Source organism: Microplitis mediator, chromosome 5, assembly GCF_029852145.1.
Source record: "Microplitis mediator isolate UGA2020A chromosome 5, iyMicMedi2.1, whole genome shotgun sequence".
Lineage (NCBI taxonomy): Eukaryota > Metazoa > Arthropoda > Insecta > Hymenoptera > Braconidae > Microplitis > Microplitis mediator.
Genome location: NC_079973.1, coordinates 18,158,703 through 18,178,561, shown reverse-complemented (window position 1 = coordinate 18,178,561; position 19,859 = coordinate 18,158,703). Strand labels below are relative to the sequence as shown.

The following is a 19,859-nucleotide window of genomic DNA, read 5'->3' as shown; positions in this document are numbered from 1 at the left end:
CCTGGGATCGTGAATTTAGGCCATCCAGGATACACCAATTACCTTTTAAAAGTTTATTCCGTTGTGGCAACAAGTCAAACTAACCCAAAAAACTCGAGTAATATTAAACAATATCCCTCGTGAACCTTTTGAATTTTTAATATTTTTTATCTGTCTCTTTATAACGCAAAAAAAAAGGTTTTATCTTGAATAAAATCTTGATGATGAGTAAAGAGTCAACAATTTAGGACGTCAAATGGACGAGCTGTCAAGAAGTGAAAGTAGCGCGTGAAAGTACCATGTTTATCACTTCATTGAGAATCATTTATCGAATGATATTTTCCAAATTATCATTTAAGATGCATTTAATCCTTACATTATTACTATGATAATATATAAGAGTTTATATAAACTTTCCATTTAAATATTAAATTTACAAAACACATTATTAGTAATATGATAGCATATTATTCAAAATTTTTTCTACTATTTACTTATTTTTTTTATTGTTGCTGTTGTTTGTTTATTATTATTTATTATTCATTATTACTTATTACTATTACAAAACGACTTACTTGCTTGTTTATCCTTGAAACCATACTCTGCACTCGACATTATTAATAATTTCTGTGATCACCATCTAAGCAGTCTTGTCTATGAGATATCTCAATTTGTTTTACGGAGAGAATTATTCTGATAATTGTATACACCGACATTTACATCATCATTGGAGGTCTTGAAATTGAATTTTATTTTATGATACAAGCTAAGTACACTACTTTTAAGAAATAGTGGGTAAGAGGCATAAAGTAACTCTGTAGTTTTTGTTATTTTTTTTTTTTTTTAATCTCGTCATTAAATGGTTTAAACAGTTTATGCCTGTCACGCCAGTTTGCTTAAAACACCTTAATGCAAAAGTTTATTTTATCTAAAGCTATGTATAACTTTATAAAAATAAACAACTTCCCCAGTTACAGAAAGTCTGCATCCTTTTTTTTTTTTCTCAAATTTTGTTTAGTTTTTCATTCTTTCATTAATATTCTTATAAGAAAAGTATCAAGTTAAGTCATTTTTTTATTTCCATATGTAATTTATTTCTCATTCGAGTGTGATGTAACAGTGATAAAAAAACAATCTCATGTTAAGAATGATTTACTGCAACATGACAAATTACATTTCATATGATTAAAAAAAAAAAATTTGTTGTAACATAACATATTTTAACATACGACTGATGACTTTCAATTTATATGGAATTATCTAATAACGAATATTATACATATTATATTTTTAATTTTCATGCTTGGTCACAATTTGTTACATAATATGTCATTATTCATTGTTTCTTAAAAATTAATCATAATTATTTATCAAAAAGTAACTTTCTTACGGTGAATGTTATCTATACACGGATAAATTATTCTTGTTTGAAATGCTATGGTGTCATAGTAATGTCGGACCATGTTGGCCATCTAAAGGAAATTGAAATTAACACGTGCAGAAATAACCATAGTAAAACTTCCAATGGTTACAGTAATTTGTGATATAATCGTTGATTTTACTATGGGCATAGTAATTTTTGCATGTGTTTATTTCTATTTCCGAACGTTGGCCAACATGGTCCGACATTACTATCACACCATTGCATTTCAAATAAGAATAATTTCTCCGTGTACTCGTAATATTATTTAATGAAAGTTAAAGTAAATTTTATTTTAAAATATTTACAGATCAATTCAATCAATAAAATTTTTTTTATAATTTTATCCTCTCAATTTATAAATGTTATTGTATGGGTATTTGGCGTGACTGTTGTCTGAGTAAAGCAGCAAAGTCTCTTTCACGGTAATTGGGGAAGATGGCGATCAGCGACCAGTTGTTGATTTATAACGTATTCATTTACATATATATATAGAAAAAGAAAAGAAGGCTGATTGTGGTCTTTTAGCGTATTTGTATGTAAATAAATAAAGAGAAAAAAAGATAGCTCTAAAGTGAATGAGAGTAATTCCAATTAAATGCAAATTTAGCGTTAATGCGGCCTCTTAACGATGTCCCAATGGAAATTGAAACTGTTACAAAATCATTAACAATTTAAATGAAAAAAAATAACGAAATAAATTTACGTTAATTTATATTTATTTTGACATTATTAGTCATTATAGTTGGCAAACTATTTTATTTATTAAGAATATTTCAGATTCAAACAAAAAAAAAAAACAAAGAAAAATGACAATGGGATTTTTTTTTTCTTTCAGATTGTGGAGTCATGGCAGACGATCGTAACATAACCCAGGGGGTTATTACCCCAAAGCACTCGGTAAGTACAAACCTTTTCTTTCTTTCCCCTTTTATATTTTTATTCCAACCCATAATAGTAATATATACGGAAGTCCCTAGACATATCGTCTAGAGGCCTAAAGAGTAAAGAAATGTTTCACTATATAGTACTACGGTGGTAGTGTCGTCTAGAAATTCTAATACTGTGAATACCCAATATACCTTTTTCACAACTTATGAGTCATTGCGTTATTACTCTTCTTACCCCTCGCGTTCATACTAAATTCCTTCATCCCCAACGTGTATATACATTACACAGTATCATCTATGATGCATCCGCGTCTACCCCTCAGTAGACTTCTTTCTCAGCCGTTTCTCACCCGTTATACGAGATTGAATGGACGTACGTTAGAATTTACGATCTTGGGGTCAGAGGATAGTAGACCAAGGGTGGATTTTATGTACCAGGGACTCCAGTATCTGTTACACAGTTAAACACTACGGATGTATATTGCAACGTTTTACTTTTTAAGATTGATCGTAATCGAAAACGACAATTTTTATCGAAAAAAATATATACAATTGTATTACGTGATTTTTTTTTCTTGTGATATTAGTAGTGATAAATTTTTTTAAGGATACCATCTATAAGGTAAAATTTATTTTATTAGTATGCATTATCTTATAAATTTTAATTACTTGTATTACATTAATTAAATAATTAAATAGTAATAAATCATTAACATTTCAATTTATTTAAATATATAATTTAATAATTTTGATAATATGCCAAGTATCAGCACATGAATTATTATAATACTCATAAAACGTTTTAGACGCGTAGGCTGTGTAGTGTTAAACGAGTTATACTGTCATATAGTCGATTATTCGTACTGCCACCTACTTACCCACTTAACTTGGCTCATAGCCATGCATTTGCAAAAGTAATAATAAAATAAAAATTAAAAATAATAAAAGAAAATAAAATATATATATATATTTTACTATTGTATCGATTTGAATTTACTTTCTACCGATAATGTCGATAATAATTAATATCCTGGTTTGAAGCCAATGAAATATTAATTATCGGTTCCTTCGATCTCTCAATAATGAATTCATCCGCCGTAAATGTTAACATATAAATTAATGTTCACCATCTTATAATAACGAGTATAGACCGATAAATATAACATGTAATATACAATATGAATAACTAGTATCTTGTTGAGTTTTATATACAGATATTTATATGAGGACAAAAGCTAAAGTTTCGCCGGAAGTTTAAACTAAAACCTAACCTAGTCCCACAATGATCTTAACGATCTAAGATCTTAGATGGACAAACAAGCACGTATGTTATCCTTAGTGCCTTAGTGGTTGTTGCTAGTGTAGTATATAGCTGTTGCTGCCGTTTAATATTTCTATCTTTTTCTTTGGCTAATTCAACGTCAATTATTCATGATTTACGAGGCATCCGGTCGAGTGCTGGCTCTCATAACTCCAGCAAATTTCTCACTATACACTACATACACTAATTTTACAGCTACATCCCCAATAGGTTACGTATATACTACATATAGGTTGTTATGCTTTTGCTCAGGAGTTTAACATTTTCTGATTAAACTACTAGGTTTTATGTTTACTATACTCTGATATCCCAGGTCACGTTATACCGTGATTATCTTTTGAGGAAGTACCACCACCGGCATTTAAGTATACCATAATATAGAGAAAGAAAAGAAGCTTTAAACTCTTGGTTGATGTTAATATTTTACTACCATATCATATACTATACCATACTTTTCTTATTCTCATCTTGTTGTTGTTGTTTATCGACATAACTGAGCAATTAAAACAAGTATGAGATAAATCGCGGCAATTGCAACGACCTGATTTAGGTTATAAGTTGCTAGACACCGCAAAGTTTATGGTTATAAAGCAAATGCTCGATGTCATCCGGTTACAGTGTGGGTTGATGCATTTCTATGTAAGTCTCCTTGTAACTATACTAACACACCGTTATACATGTCATTCGGTGTCTTGGTTAAAAAGACGACGTGGTATGACCGACCGCGCGTATATATACTGCTGCTGTTAGCTGTTAGCTGTTATTGCTGCCACGTCAAGCTTGAATTACGTTCCCTCGTGATTCAGAGCATCCTGCTAGATGCATGCTGCTGCTACTGCTGCACATAGATCGGTCAGGAACGTGTTTCGAATAGCGGTGTCGAGACGACGGGAAAAACATTGTTGTCGACCAGTTGATGTGTCTTAATTCGACGTTAGAACATACTTGATAAATTTTACTTACTTTATATAGAATAATAAATTCCACTGCATTAATATCACAAGTATGAGAATTACACCCTCGTTAATAAGTACATAATTTAAATATTTATTTATCTTGACATTAATACACGGACAAAAATGGGCTTATGAAAACTACGAATTTTTATTATGCTGTCGACCAAACTTGAAACAAGAAGTCGAGTTGCTAAAAAATTATTATGCTACACTACAAAAAATATTATACACTTGAACTTATCAATAAATTGCAATGAATATTATTTGTCTACAATAGGAATTTTAGTAAAAAATAAAAATTTTTAGAGGCTCACAATAATAATTATAGTGCAGCATAATCATTTTTTAAAGACTCAACTTCCTGTTTCAAGTTTGGTCAAGAGCATAATAAAATTTCGTACAATTTTGGTATCCATTTTTCTCCGTGTATTAATTACTATTGTTATCATACTTTAGCTTGAGTATAAAAATTAAATGTTACATTTAATCATTGCAACCCGCGTCAAAAATAATACTTGATTTAGACTTGGTTTACCAAATCGAAATTAAGAGCCTTTTTTCACAAGACAAGCTCGACTATTTTTTATGGAGATCTGAAATACATTGAGTTTTCACCTTGGTTTAGACTCAACTGGCTTACTTAGTCACGATTTAAGACGAAAAAGTTGAAGTTAAGTCGAAATTGATTTGGTTTAGACTTATTCGACTTAAATTATAAGGCGAAAAAGTCAAATCTAAGGTGAAACGCGAAATACACATTTTACACTAAAAAATTGCTTGCTTTTGACTTGTTTGAGCAAATCTAAAGTTAGGCGAATTAATAACTTTTTTTCGACTTGGTTCAGCAAGTCAAAAGTAAGTTGAATGACTGGCGCACTCGAAGTGAAGACGAATAATAAGTTCAAACTAAGATGAAAAAAGCTTTAAAAGTTGACAAAAATTTAATTTAAGTCAAAATCTTATCGGAAATTCGTCGGCAAATCGATAACTTCAAAAGAAAATAAGTTTTATTTTTGACCCGGGTATATAAATGAATATTGTTAAAACATATCTAAATAATGCTTGAACGTGATTTAGTAATAAACTAAAGCTCAAAAGGTAGTCGAGACTGTGTGTCAGTCTCTATGGCGTTTCATCTTACCCTCCAGTAGTTTGTCAGATCTTACACGCCAGTTACAGAGGTAGTAGCCGCACGGCATCGAATTGGACACGTGATATAAATGTACATAGTAAATCCAAGATTAGGATATAAATTCATTTCAATTCATTCCATTATTTCACAACAATAAATGTAGATATATAAATTTATATATGAGCCATATAGCAATTTATACCCTTTCCGGTTTACACTTTTTTTATAAATAGTTATTTTATTTGTATGCATAGTCATACAAAACAATACTACTGAACATGACACTATTTTTTCGATGCGTAAATTTTAAAAATGTTTTTTTTTTTTTTTTTTTTTTTTAACTAACACTTGTTCAAATACACATTTTTCAATAATCCAGTGTACACTAGTATATTGTAATATATAGATGTATGTACACATAAAATTATTTCTATATTATTCGAAACCAATCTATTGTGTAAGTTAAGCCAATACATTTTGTGGTTTCAAATGAAACATTAATCCTGCTAAGAAGCTTTCACTGAGTTATACATTTTAAAATTGTTATTATTATTATTATTGTTGTTATTAATTATAACATATAAAGAATATAAAAATTTTATTAAAAATAATTTATGAGGTTTAGTAGCGGTACGACATTGCACTAGGTCAATTTATACTTTATTTTATACCATCGATAGTGGTTGAAACATGAGTTTTACGTCTTTGGTGGGCTCCCATTACAAACTAGATAAATATAAATAAAGTATATAAATCTGTATAATATATGTTAGATGATTTTTAAAAATTAAATTTTATGTCATAAAAGACAGCAAAGTTGCTACTGTGGTTAGGTTATTTTTATGCTTAAACATTTACTTTCACCCGACGCTTGATGATTTTATTTTTATTATTATTATTATTATTATTGTTACTATTATTATTATTATCTAAGAAACAAAGTCATTGACCCAAAGCAGCTGATAGATCGTTTGATTAATCACTCTTCTGTATCACTAGTTACAGCTAAAATCATAAGAAAGAGAGTACACAAGTCTAAGTTTGTTTGGTTAATTTGCTTGTTAGTCAATTTCTTGTGAGATAAACTTTGAGTAAATAATTTTAAACTACGTCCTATTCCAGTTCACTGATATTGTATATAAGTGAGTATGTAAATATATATGTATGTACATATATTTATGTAGTGAGTCTACAAATCCGTCAATAGACAATGTAGTTTACATTCCAAGGAATGTCGCCAATTACGAGTAAATCCAGGTGGCCAGACGCAAATCAGTCAAGTTAATGGGTAGACTGTAGATGTTGATGCTCACAAATCTGTCAATTACATTTACATATTACATTTTATTTTAATCTCATTTTCATAAACTTTGTGCTATTATATTTTATTATCTTCTTACCAGCTGTTTATAGTTGTTTTAAATTTGCATTCATTATTTTTTTTCTTGCTTAATAAATCTTTTTTTTTTTTTCGACAAGCATTTATTTAATATTCATCTGTACAAACATTTTAAAACTACGTGTGTAAACACAAATAAATTATTTTTAATTTATGAACAAGTGAAATGAATTATTACTTTATTCTCTATTTAAAAATTTTTTTATTAATTTTTAATTAAGACTTAGATAAAACTGAAAAATAGAAAACAGAGCTTTGTATATTTAATAACACAAGAAAATGATCTATACTAATGAATAAAAATTTCTTAAGTGCACTTTACTTTATTATTTTGATAAACCTCAAACTGAGGCCACCCGTAACACCATCAGCTAACACGTCGTTACATACACGAGTTTTTGCGTATCAAGGTGAATAAGCCTGTGCACTAAACCTTCTCTTTGACACCCCACCAGTGGTTGTTTGTTGTATATCTCAATAGCAAGACCATAAAGCTTTCATCGTGTGCAACTTGGCACGAGGTAATTTTCTTCTTTAACAAAAATGAATTATCGATGTAAGCAATTAATGTAATCCTGTTTCAAGCCCCACCTTCTTAACATTTTTTTACTCTCATTTCTTTTAAACTTTTAAAATTAAAGTACATGCATGTATCTACACTCTACTCATAGATGTCTATGATGTGCTGATCGGCAAACGCCTTAGTCTACAACAAAACCACAATCGCTATCTCATTAAGCCGGTAACCGGCCCACGCCTGCTCTATGTCTCGGTGCTTTCACCGATGAGTTATTACAAGGTCCGCGGACCAAACGAAATGAAATGCACACGGTTCATTGTTTTCCTCCGTGAGAGTATTTACCGTTGTATTTCTATTCGTTTATATACTTACATACATATATACAAGAAGAATATCACAGTGCAGTAAACAGTGTATAACTACAATGCTTTTGGTTCTGACATATAATGCTGCACATTGCGTTCTATTATTCGATCCGATGCTCTGGGCTACAGCAACAACGGCAACAATAATAATATTAATAACAATAACAACAATAATAATAATAATAACAACATGGATAGTATTGCCTTGCGCTGGTTAGGTATGTTTCTGGCACGTCAATTGCCACGATTATTCCATTCTAGTTAGATTTCACGTAAATTTTTTACAATAAGGCGCACCTTTATGTGAGATTTAAAAAAAATTTATCGGAATTAAGAGAATGGAAGTAAAGTACCAATTCGGTGACCATGAGTTTTATTCCCTTCAGCCTATCCGTCATTTTTATTCTTGCTTTATTGTTTACTGCAATTTAATAATGAAACTTGTTACACACCATTTCATTTTTATTTCTATTTGTTCAAGTTAACGTTTTTTTTTTTGTAAAATAACCATGTCTTAACTATTGATCATTTAATCTATTTAAATAAAATCCTTTCACTATGAAAAAGACAAACTATAAACCGTCAGCTTAAATTATAAATAACTTGTCATATTTTTATGAGAGATATTATTTATTTAATGCTAGAGTAATGCTATTAATTAATGGATTTTTAATTTCACTAAAAATGTATGTTAGAATTTTTATCAGTAATTATTTATCATTTATTTAAAAAAAAAATAAACAGAAACTTGATTTATAGTAGGATTTACATTAATGTAAATATTATTTTGATAATAAATATTAAAAATATAATAATAGTTTTCGTAATTATAACTCATAAAATCGATAAAATAACGGATGTTAACCATTAAAATAAATAATTACATTAATTATATTCGAGAAAACAGCAGTATAATCTACAATTATATTTGAATAATAATTCATTAGTACATTTATTTCTTATTCAATTTATTTAAATATTTTTTTATTATTTTTATGGCACATTAACACGGAAATAAGATTTAACAAATAAAACTATTATTCAAATGACAATACATAATCAGTATAATCAGATTTCTAGAAAGTAGAACTCCCATGGAGTCATTGAGAATAGGACAATTAAATGTATGAGCTAGTGGGAGACTTACTGAACGTAATCTAATGTAAGCGCAATTGCAAGATACGATGATAGAGCATATATATATATATATATATATATATATATATATATATATAATACGCACGGGTTGTTTAGCTGTAATTTCTTACATTAATATATACTTGTCGAAGTCAGTAGCTTTTGCTGAAATTTGTTATCTATTTTTATTATTTTAAATTACAACTTACAAAATTACATTTGATATATGTATCATATCATTATATAATTACTCATTGTCAATATTTTATTTTATTGATTTATTGATCAGATATTCTTTATTATAAATATTAAAGTTACGGTTTAATAATTGATCAATAGATTAATGTTGAGAATATAGTTTTGACTAATTAGTATTACATACATACCAGTGCGTAGGTACGTTACGGTTATTAGCGTTGGAGTTGCCATTACTCACCAAGTACGACCTGCTAAACAAACTCGGGAGAAAAACCGTTTTACGAGTCTGATTGAGGCATGTATATGTAGTGTGTTGCAGCGGTTACAGGCTAACCGAGGTCAAATTCCATCTGTCCTACGACCTCGACACTAAACTAACGATAAAGCCAAGGATATATTACTAATATTATACAATTTTATTTATAGTTACATTTTTAATAATAATATTAATTACGCTAATAATGATAAGCTTGTTTTCATTTCTCATCGCCGAATATATCCATATCTAACCACCTATTCTGATTTTTAGAAAAAATTTTATGATCAAGGATCAAAATATACGCATATATTCAATTAATGAATAATATAGGGGGAGAGGGGAGGGGCAAAACGGGGTATCCCCAAAATTTTTGAAAATGTTTTTCAAACATTCCAAAATCACTTCTGTAAATATAATTGAGCATTATCTGGAATTTTTTTCATTTAATTTTTCAAAAATCCAGTTTCAGTAGAAAAATATTAATGACTTATGTTTTATGATAAAAACTATTGAAAATTTTTTTTTCTTTCTTTATATTCAATAATTATGTAAAATGTAATTTTTCTCTATGTAAATTACTCATAAAAAAGTTTAATTTAATCAAACTTATGTAATATCCAGAAATTTTTTTTACTTTTTTTAGGAGATACCTCATTTTGCCCGCAAAAATAAATTGTTTTTTTCCTAACGGCAACTGAAAATTTTCTCTATTTACTTCCAATATCATTAAAAAAAAAGAACGATTTAACGTATTTGAGTCCTCGAATACTTAGTATATATTTATATGTACTGTAGAATTCGGATATCAGAATCTTTTTGATACCAAAATTTTTCGTTTTGTGAAATATGGAACATCTAAAGTGTGGTGCATTATTTTTATTGACGTACATGCACATATTACATTTTATTTCCTATTTGCATTTTCATTTCCATGCATGAGATATTTCTTATCTCATTGCATTGCTGCAATATTTTTTTTTTTAAATAAGAATAGAATATTGCATATTAACAGTAAACATAATTTTTTTTTTAACATGATATAAATATGTAATTACATAATGATTATTCTAAAAATAGATAGTAGAGTAGTGACATTAATAATATAATCGGCTGTACAAAGCCTTAATTATCTCACTTTATTTCAATGTCAGAATGATAAAACACTAAGTTATGATTAATTGCAATTGTTTTGAATTGAGTGAAAAAACATTCAAATAAATATTGATTTTTTTTTTTCGTATAAAAATATTGACAATTCTTCTTTTTCCTTAATAATTTTTTAAAATACTAATTGATTAATATAATAATAATAATAATTAATGACGGTAGACATTAAATTTGAAATTTTTAAAATAAAAAAAAAAATTATGTTTTTTAACAGAAAGCATTATGTTGAATTACAACCATCAACAGTATTTATCAGAGTTCCTTTGGAGAGAGATGAAAGTCTGTCAAAGGGTATTTATTATAACTGGCAAGTGAGAAGTTAAAGTTAAATCGGAATATATAGATATGCGTGTGTGTACATTAAATTAAATTGAAGAATGAGTGGCGGGTATTACAAGCGCGGGCAAACGGTGGCCAGAATTGAACTCGGTTACGACAGCTCGCGTTCAATGATTCGACGCGTCTGTAATATACATGACACTCCATCTGTATGTATACAAATGTACCTCGGTTATAAATGCTGTAGAGCACATTTACGAGCATGATGACGCGATGAGCTTATTCACTCTCATATTAATTCAAGTAGTGTTGCTATATGTTAGCGCCAACAATTCAAAAATTTATAATCATGTCACTAGAGAATAATTCATTTTAGAAATAAACTTTTGTTTTTAAATAAGCTACGAATAAAAAAACTTTTAAAACTTTATAACTAATTTTTGAATAACAAACTTTTTTAATTATTTTGACTAGTATTGTGGTAATTTTGGAATTCTGTAAATTTTAATTTTAAAAATGATCATTTTGTTTCAAAGTAATTAAACAAGGAAAGTTTTTCAAATCTAGTAACTTTTTTCCACATAAAATTTATGAGCACAACAACATCACATTTTATTATTAAATTCCAACATAAAAATTTATATCGATAATCTCTATTTTGACACTCAAAATTTTTTAGAATAATTTATTGTTTTATTATTTTTAATAATATTTATAAAACACAAATAACAAACATTTTTATTGTGTTATCATATTTTTATATAGAAAAATAAAATAAAATTGTAAAGAATTCATAAAAAGATTGATATATTTTATACAAAAAAAATATATATATATATATATTATACAATTTTACGTTTGAGTAAATATTCAAAAATACTCATAATATATAATTAAATATATATGTCCACTTTCGTGATGCAGGTGTCATTTAAAAATGAAAAATTCACAGCTGCCAGAGCGAACATGCACTTACAGTTTTACTTTAAAAAAAATGTATGCAAGAATTAAAAAAAACAAACATATATATATATATATAGGATATATATATGTATATAGTAAAATGGTTTATTGAACACCAAAAACTAAGAGCTTACGAATAAATGTTACGCGTACAGTGTGATGGTTTAATGATTTAAATTGTGTGTAAGGAAATAAAAGATAATTTGCTGTATGTCAGACAGAAGCCCAAATGGAGAAGGATGTAAATGTATAAGAAGGTCGGGTGACGAATAATGAAGACAAAATGCTATGAATACGTAAGATTTAATGGAACGTTTGTGTTCACGCTACTAAACATATACCGTCGCGGTTCTTTCTTAAAGTTTACGAGTTAGTGTGAATCATGCCATGCGTTTGTCTTGATGACTTGTGACGGGTTTCTGTTGTTTAATAATTCACGCTCAGAGTTGTTAAATTTCTTATGAATCCAACCGATTGTTTTTAAACACGTTTTACTACTTAGATCTACTGAGGTTTTTTTTATTATAATAATTATTATCATTTATCATTGTTCAATTGCTCATTATTCATTTTAACCCAGTTTTATATTTTTCTTTTATTAGTTTTAAAAAATTTATTAACATTTTACGTATCTCCTTATTCTGTAACGGCACTTGAAAATGTTTTTGCGCCGCATATGAGCCAAAAAAGGATTAGGTCCATGAAATTTTAAGTTCCGATTCAAAAAAAGTTTTTTTTGATTAAGAAAATAAGCTTTTAATGAGGAATTTATTTTAATTATTTCACTTTCATTTTTAAATAGAGCCCCGATTTTTTTTTTTGTATTTATATGGGGCATTCCACGCCAAATCGACCTCTTTTAAACCCGACCCCTTTAGATTTGGTTGAAAATTTTTTCGCTTTTTCTACCCCATCAAAAACGTTACTCATATTTTTTTCAAATTTTTTGACACAGCCAAAAAAAGTTATAAATTTTTGAAAAAAATGGCTTTTTTTATTTTAAATGTCTATAACTTTTTCAAAATTCAACTGATTCGGACGTTTTTTTTTCCCCAAAATTTTTTTTTTAAATCTCCGTTTCGAAAAAAAATTATTGCAACCCATCTTCATTGTTTTTTTAGATGTTTGGAAAAAATCAAAAATTTTTCGATGTTTATCATTTTTGATTTTTTTTTATTATATAAAACTTTGACATTTTCTGCAAATCCTCAAATTTTTTCAGAGTTATGTTTTTTCGATTTATATTTTTTTTTCCCAATTGAAAAAAATTTTTTTTTTCAACTAGCCTTATTTCTCATAACACCATGCTGAAAATTTTTGAGTGCTCAGAGAACTTTTAAATTTAGAAAAAAACAATAAATTTAAATGGTTATCATCGAGAAAATTTGATTTTTTTTCGAAAAATCAAGTGAAAAAATTCTTTCAACCATAAAACAATAAATGTAGAAGAATTTTTTTTTGAATTCCCAGCATTTGTCCGAAAATGGACTAAACGAAAACTTTTTTTTTTCATTTTCTTCGTTTTTGAATGCAGTGTTCAGAAAAAAAATACAAAAAGTATTCAGAACGTCCTTCTATTTTTTAACTTGATTTTTCGAAAAAAAAAATCAAATTTTCTCGATGATTACCATTTAAATTTATTGTTTTTTTTTCTTTTCTAAATTTAAAAGTTCTCTGAGCACTCAAAAATTTTTAGCATGGTGTTATGAGAAATAAGGCTAGCTGAAAAAATTTTTTTTTTTCAATCGGAAAAAAAATATATAAATCGAAAAATCAAAATTTGTAATTTTATTTTTTATCATACGCAATTCTCGATATATAACACCACCAATAATCTTTTAAACTGATTCCAATTATACTCAATTTAATGATAAATAACTAGTTGATTGATAAAATTTGATTCTTAAAATTCGAATACTTAATTTGGATGGTCGATAACGTTTTAAGATTTTTTAAATAAAGCAAATATAAAAATAAAAAAATTTTTTTTTAATAGCAATATATATGTCGGCTTTAAAACCCTTTAATAAAAAATGAATGTAATCCTAATAATAACAGTAATTATTGTTATTTGAAAAAAAAGTTCTTTAACCGTAATAGTAATAAAAGTAATAATTCTCATAATAATAATAATTTAAAGTGTGTCTTGTAATACTAATGTAATTGGATCTGAGAAGGTACAAACGATATCGTACATAGTGTATAGCATATAGTGAATAAAAGTGTAAAAAGAGGGTGCGGTCTTGCAACCTGCGACTCAACTATATAATACCTGCTACCAATTTTATTCCCCCGCTTTTTATACGATTCATTTTTTTTTTCTTTTCTATTCTGTTCCATTTCTATTTCTTTTTATTATGTTTTCCCGCCTCAATTTCTCCCCTAAACGCTGAAGGCTTGCCTCTGCTTCCGGATATCTTTAGCTTTCTCCGATGCTCTTATGCAATAGTGGTAACAGCGGTAGTGGTGGTGGTGGTGGTGAGCTGTATAGTAATAGCATGTAAAAGACAAAGAATAGAATGAAACAGAAAAACGATGTAAGCGAGATAGCGAACCACCAACAGGGGACAATTCCCCCGTTGCCCCGGGTGAGTCATAACCGCGGGATTACCTCCAAGTTGGACTACTGATTCACCCTACGAAGAGAGAAAACGAAAGAGAGAGGAACAACAGTGGATAACATAGAGGGGTTGCTGTTGCTTTATGGGGTTGTATAGGGTAGGACAAAGTTGTGTGTCGGCTCTGGGATAAATTGTGCGTCGAAATTTTACGCTTGGAAGTTTACTTTTCTATGGAAGTGCAAGAGAGACAAATATAATGTATATGCAGGGGTATTAATTGTGTCTTTACAGATGTATACATATACATGTACACTAATTTACTATACTCTACACTTTTACTCTCAGTAAGTCCCTTAACTATGGGGATATTGCAGACTATACAATCACAAAAAGACTCTTCTCAGACAAAGCACGCGTCTCGCCGCGTGACTCCACTCTCATCGATATTATCCTGCACTGACTTCTACATCCTTTGAATTCTTTCTATTCAACAACTTCTTTATTAAATAGTTGCTCACATTAATGTCTAATTTTTTATTACTTTCAAATCTAATTAAAACAATTTACTTTAAATTTAAAATTGTTTCAGTTCCCATCCTGTGTTAATGAAAGTTTGAAATATCCCATTAAACTTTTTTATTTAATTTTGAAGCTTTTTTTTAAATTTTTATTGAAAAAACTTTTACTAAATCCAAAAAAAAGCTGTGAGTTTATTAAGATTCAAAACTTTTTTTGTATGTATTTTAAACACATAAATTTGCATAAAAATTAAAATAATTATGAATTTTAAATTCAAAGTAACAAATAAAATCTGTACAATGATTAAATAATCAATAATAATTAAAAAATTTTTCAACTATCGATTGATTATTTAAAAAAAGTAAAAATAGCATACTGTTTTATATTTATCTACAGTAGACAGTTGAATGACCTTATTAGTCTGGTTGAAAGTCTCTCGAGCACACCCTTACAATGAAGATCAGCTAATCCTCAATCGAGATCCATCCCCTTTGGTTTTGTCTCCCGACTTTTGTGTATACACTGGTGTTAACTTGATCAATCTGCAAAAGTAAATAAATATAACACATATATTTATACATATAAAATATTATCTTTTCATATTCCCATCAATTTAATGATATTTTTTACCTCGCACACTAGATTAAAATCAACTTAACCATATCACCATCAAATTACTGAGATTAATATAAATTTTAGTTTACGTAATAATATTTCGGCAATAACGATGTTGATTGTAAGTAACTTTAGCAAAAGCGTATAAATTAATTTAGCCCCGGGGTCGAGTGAATCCAATTACAAAGTTCATCCAGACGATGGCAAGTTGACATGCGAATAAATGTAGTAGATTCATGTACACATCCATTAATACATTCATACCATAAATATATATATATATATATATTATCAATAAGATCATCAATTAGCATTAATCCATCGAGGATTCTATATATCCTATCTTTTTTTTTATCTTTTTAATACATAATTTGCATTTCTAAATATGTCCATAAACAAAACGGTACATAAATTATAAATATTTTAAAATATAATAAATTACCCGTTACATTGATCATAACAAAGAAAATAAATGAAATTGATTACATCAGTGTTTTAAATAAAAAAAAAAAAAAAAAAAAATAGATTAAAGTAATAAATAAAAAAAAAGTGTAACAACTTTGAACGTGAATGATTTTAAACAAAGTGAAAACTATGTTCTCATAAATATTCAAGTACAAAGGCTTCCATCGAGGACAACAACAAAAGCATATTGACGGTTGACGAAAACCTTTGAAATCAACGGCTGGATGGTTTCACCACGTCACCTGAAGCAATATACTTTGCGTTCGTTTTTATTTTATTTTTTATTTATATTTTATAGCTGGTAAATTCTTTTTTTTTATTTCTTTTAGTTTTACAACCCTATCGTAGTCTTTTACCCTTGCGTCGTCATTCCGGAAGGGTTGGCTCTCTTTGTGGTCTTCCTCTCTTCTCTATTCTCTCCTCCCTTGTCCTTGCCCTTGCTTTTGCTCTTTATTTCCCTTTCGTTCTCTATACAGGGTCATAGAGCCGAAGGCTATTGCTAACGACAAGTAAAGGCTCGAATTTAGAGTCGTCTACTATCCTCATGTAGTTTAAGTTTTGTGGCAAAATAGGCGGGAGCCATAGTAGAGTAGTATAATGTTGAGATGAGAAAAGCCCTTAGGGTATAAGCTACCGAGCCTTCGATTAATCTTTCATTTATTGCTACCGTTTTCTTACGATGTGAACAGTAAAGGGATTTAACTTTTTATTTTTATTTCTTATTATTATTATTACTATAATCATTTTCTTTCTCACTTGAGTCCCTAGTCAGTATCCCTGAAGGTTTACTTGCATTTATTCTATCCTGTGAGACAAAATTAACGACGGATATTAACCGGTCTGTAAAATTTTCGTCGCGACGGACGAGTTATGAGCGCCAGTAGATAGCCAATAAGAATAAAATCATGATGATAATGATGATTATGATTATGATCAAGACAAAAATAAATAATTTATAACCGGTTATTTGAAACGAATAAATTAACTTCGCTTTTTTAAATTTTGACAGTTTTTATTTTTCATACATTTTAATATTAATTGTCTATTTTTTCATCAATATTATTATTATACACTACGTGTATTACACTGTAAAAAAAAAAACGGGGTAAGTCCAGGCGGTGTAGGTGTTAAAATTTTCGGTGTTAAATTTCAACGCCAAAAGCAGTGTTAAAATAACACTACCGCCGGTGTAAATATTCTTTACACTCAGAGAATTAAGTAATTGTGTTTATTATGCTAAATTTTTAATTCCAAATATCTAGAATGATTGGAATGTTTTTAAATGCAAAAATAGTTAGTGTTATAATTTTTTTTAATCGAATTAATAATTATTGGATGATAACTTCTGCAATAAATTTCGTAACAGTTACTATCAGGATGGTAACAGTTACCATCTGGATTATAAATATAACTATTTAGAATAATAATAATAATTAACTGTAGTTAATATACAGGATTGTAAGAATTATTATAAATATGGTGAATATTACAATCTAGATGATTTATACAATCATCTAGATAACATTCACTACTATCGGATTGATGCTAGAAATTTTACCATAACTAAATAGTAGTTTCTATTATTTCATTTTCTGAGTGTACCAGTGTTAAAAAATTTTCCGGTGTTAAAATATTATTCGAGGTTAAAAATATTTTACTTTGTAAATGTCTCTTTGTACTCGATCACTACAATTAGACAATGTTTTTATTAATTAATTAAATCATTGGTGATTGAAAAGGTAGGCGTATAATTGTGTAATTTTTAAATGAATTACGTATAGCATAAATAATTATTTAAATAAGTACTTAGCAAAATTGAAAATTCTTCCGGATAATGTTCATTAAATTTTTATATTTTTTTATATGAAATACAATTTTTCTTCTAATTTCTATACGTGGAATTTTTTTTTACACCGGTTTAACACCGCTAAATTACACCGCCTACACCGATGTTTCATTTCAGCACCGCATGGTGTTAAATTGAGTCTATTTTTAACACCACTCTTTTGATAGTGTATTAATTTATTGGATATATATAAATGTTGATTTAGAAGTATCTGTATCTATTCTAGATTCAAGTGCTATTTTATCCCATTTTAGTTCAAGAGTATAAATTTATATATGTATATACATATGTTAGCTATTGATATGTCGAGTGGTTGCGGGGGTGGCTGTACAAACAGAGAGGGTAAGGTAGTATGTATTTAGTTGAGGGTAAAAGGGACACAAAAAGGGTGTGTTCCAGACTAAAATATACCTTCTTGATAATATAATTGAACTAAAATAATAGTTAATCAAAGTATAAGAATGAGAAAATAAAATCATATTATTCTATAAATACATTTGATATTTTAAGTGTAACTATCATATAATGCTATACTATATTTATTACGGACTAATAATAGAGAAAAATTAATTAAATAAAAATTTTAATAGCTAACATAAAATGGAGAATAAAATTTTACATAGTTGTAAAAGTATAACACGAATAATTTGATCATTTTAATGGTAAATACATTAAAAAATTATTAAAATAAATATCTTAAACTATGTCCTCAATAAATTTGTACTCAATGTAAACGATATCGTAAATATTATTACATATAAAAACAAAAAGAAATTTTTATTGCCTGTAATTTTAACCCTACCGGAAATTATAGGAATATATATATATACGCCCATAAGTAAATGTATATAAAAAAATAAAAAAGATAAAGATAAAGTCTAAGATTTAAAGATACATATACATTATAATTATGTCTACTTTAGACATCAATTGTGGGAAGTGAATATTTAAGTGCGTTATAATTGTATTTCAGAAAATAGTATATGAAGTTTACTGGTATGAAAGCTTTACGACAGGTAATGATCTTTAAAAGGGATGCGAAAAGATGAATAATAATAATAAAAATAAAATATAATTTTTTTATTTAAATTTTTCTTAAAACATCAATAACTCATAAGAGGAGAATGGAATAAGAATCGAGGTCGATTCGTCGCAGGATGCGATTGCGTGCGTACAATGATGGTTTATTTGTGGTACATGTGCGTGTTATAAACGCATGTGTGTTGTGTCTTATAGAGATCTTATATAGTAAGTTTAAGTTCTGCTTTTACTCCCCGCGGACCCTCTGCTACACTAAATATATTCATATCATCAACCTATATATATATACGAAAATAGAAATGAAGCAGAAGTAACATAACAAGTTAAATAAAATAAATTAAGACCGCCTGCCCTACCTTTTAGATTTATCGTTTTTTTAATCTCTCTTACAATCTCGACCTTTGGCTGTGATGTAGGTATATATGAATATATACAACAAAAAATATTTCGTATTGCGAGATCTTTGAAATCTTAACACTGCTATTACCATGCAGTGAGTATTGTATAGATAGAGTGTATTACTATATAGTAAAATATTTGACGTGATTATCTTAAATCCAATTGCATCACAATGATGACTTTTGAGTGTTTAATTGTTGGTTAAAAATCTACTGTGTGGTTAAGATTTCTAAGATCGCATCGCATATCACATATTGAGTAAACAGTTTTGTATTGATAGAGAAAACATTTAGAATAAAGTAATGTATTGAAATAAAATCCTCTCACATTATTGTTTTGTTTCTGCAATAAATGGTTGCTATTGATTTTCTACTTTCACCTATTTTATTCCATTTTCTCTATTATATCGTATCAATAAGGGTTAAATT

The 19,859-nt window shown here is 28.2% G+C and overlaps 1 protein-coding gene across 1 annotated transcript in view; it reads left to right on the top strand.

Moving 5' to 3' along the window:
• LOC130668780 (uncharacterized) overlaps nt 1-19,859 on the top strand; it is a 113,948-nt gene that overhangs the window by 23,384 nt on the left and 70,705 nt on the right. The window contains exon 2 of the mRNA XM_057471233.1: nt 2,238-2,299. Coding sequence (XP_057327216.1) covers nt 2,249-2,299 — 51 coding nt within the window. The 5' untranslated portion in view covers nt 2,238-2,248. The remainder of the gene's footprint in view (nt 1-2,237; nt 2,300-19,859) is intronic.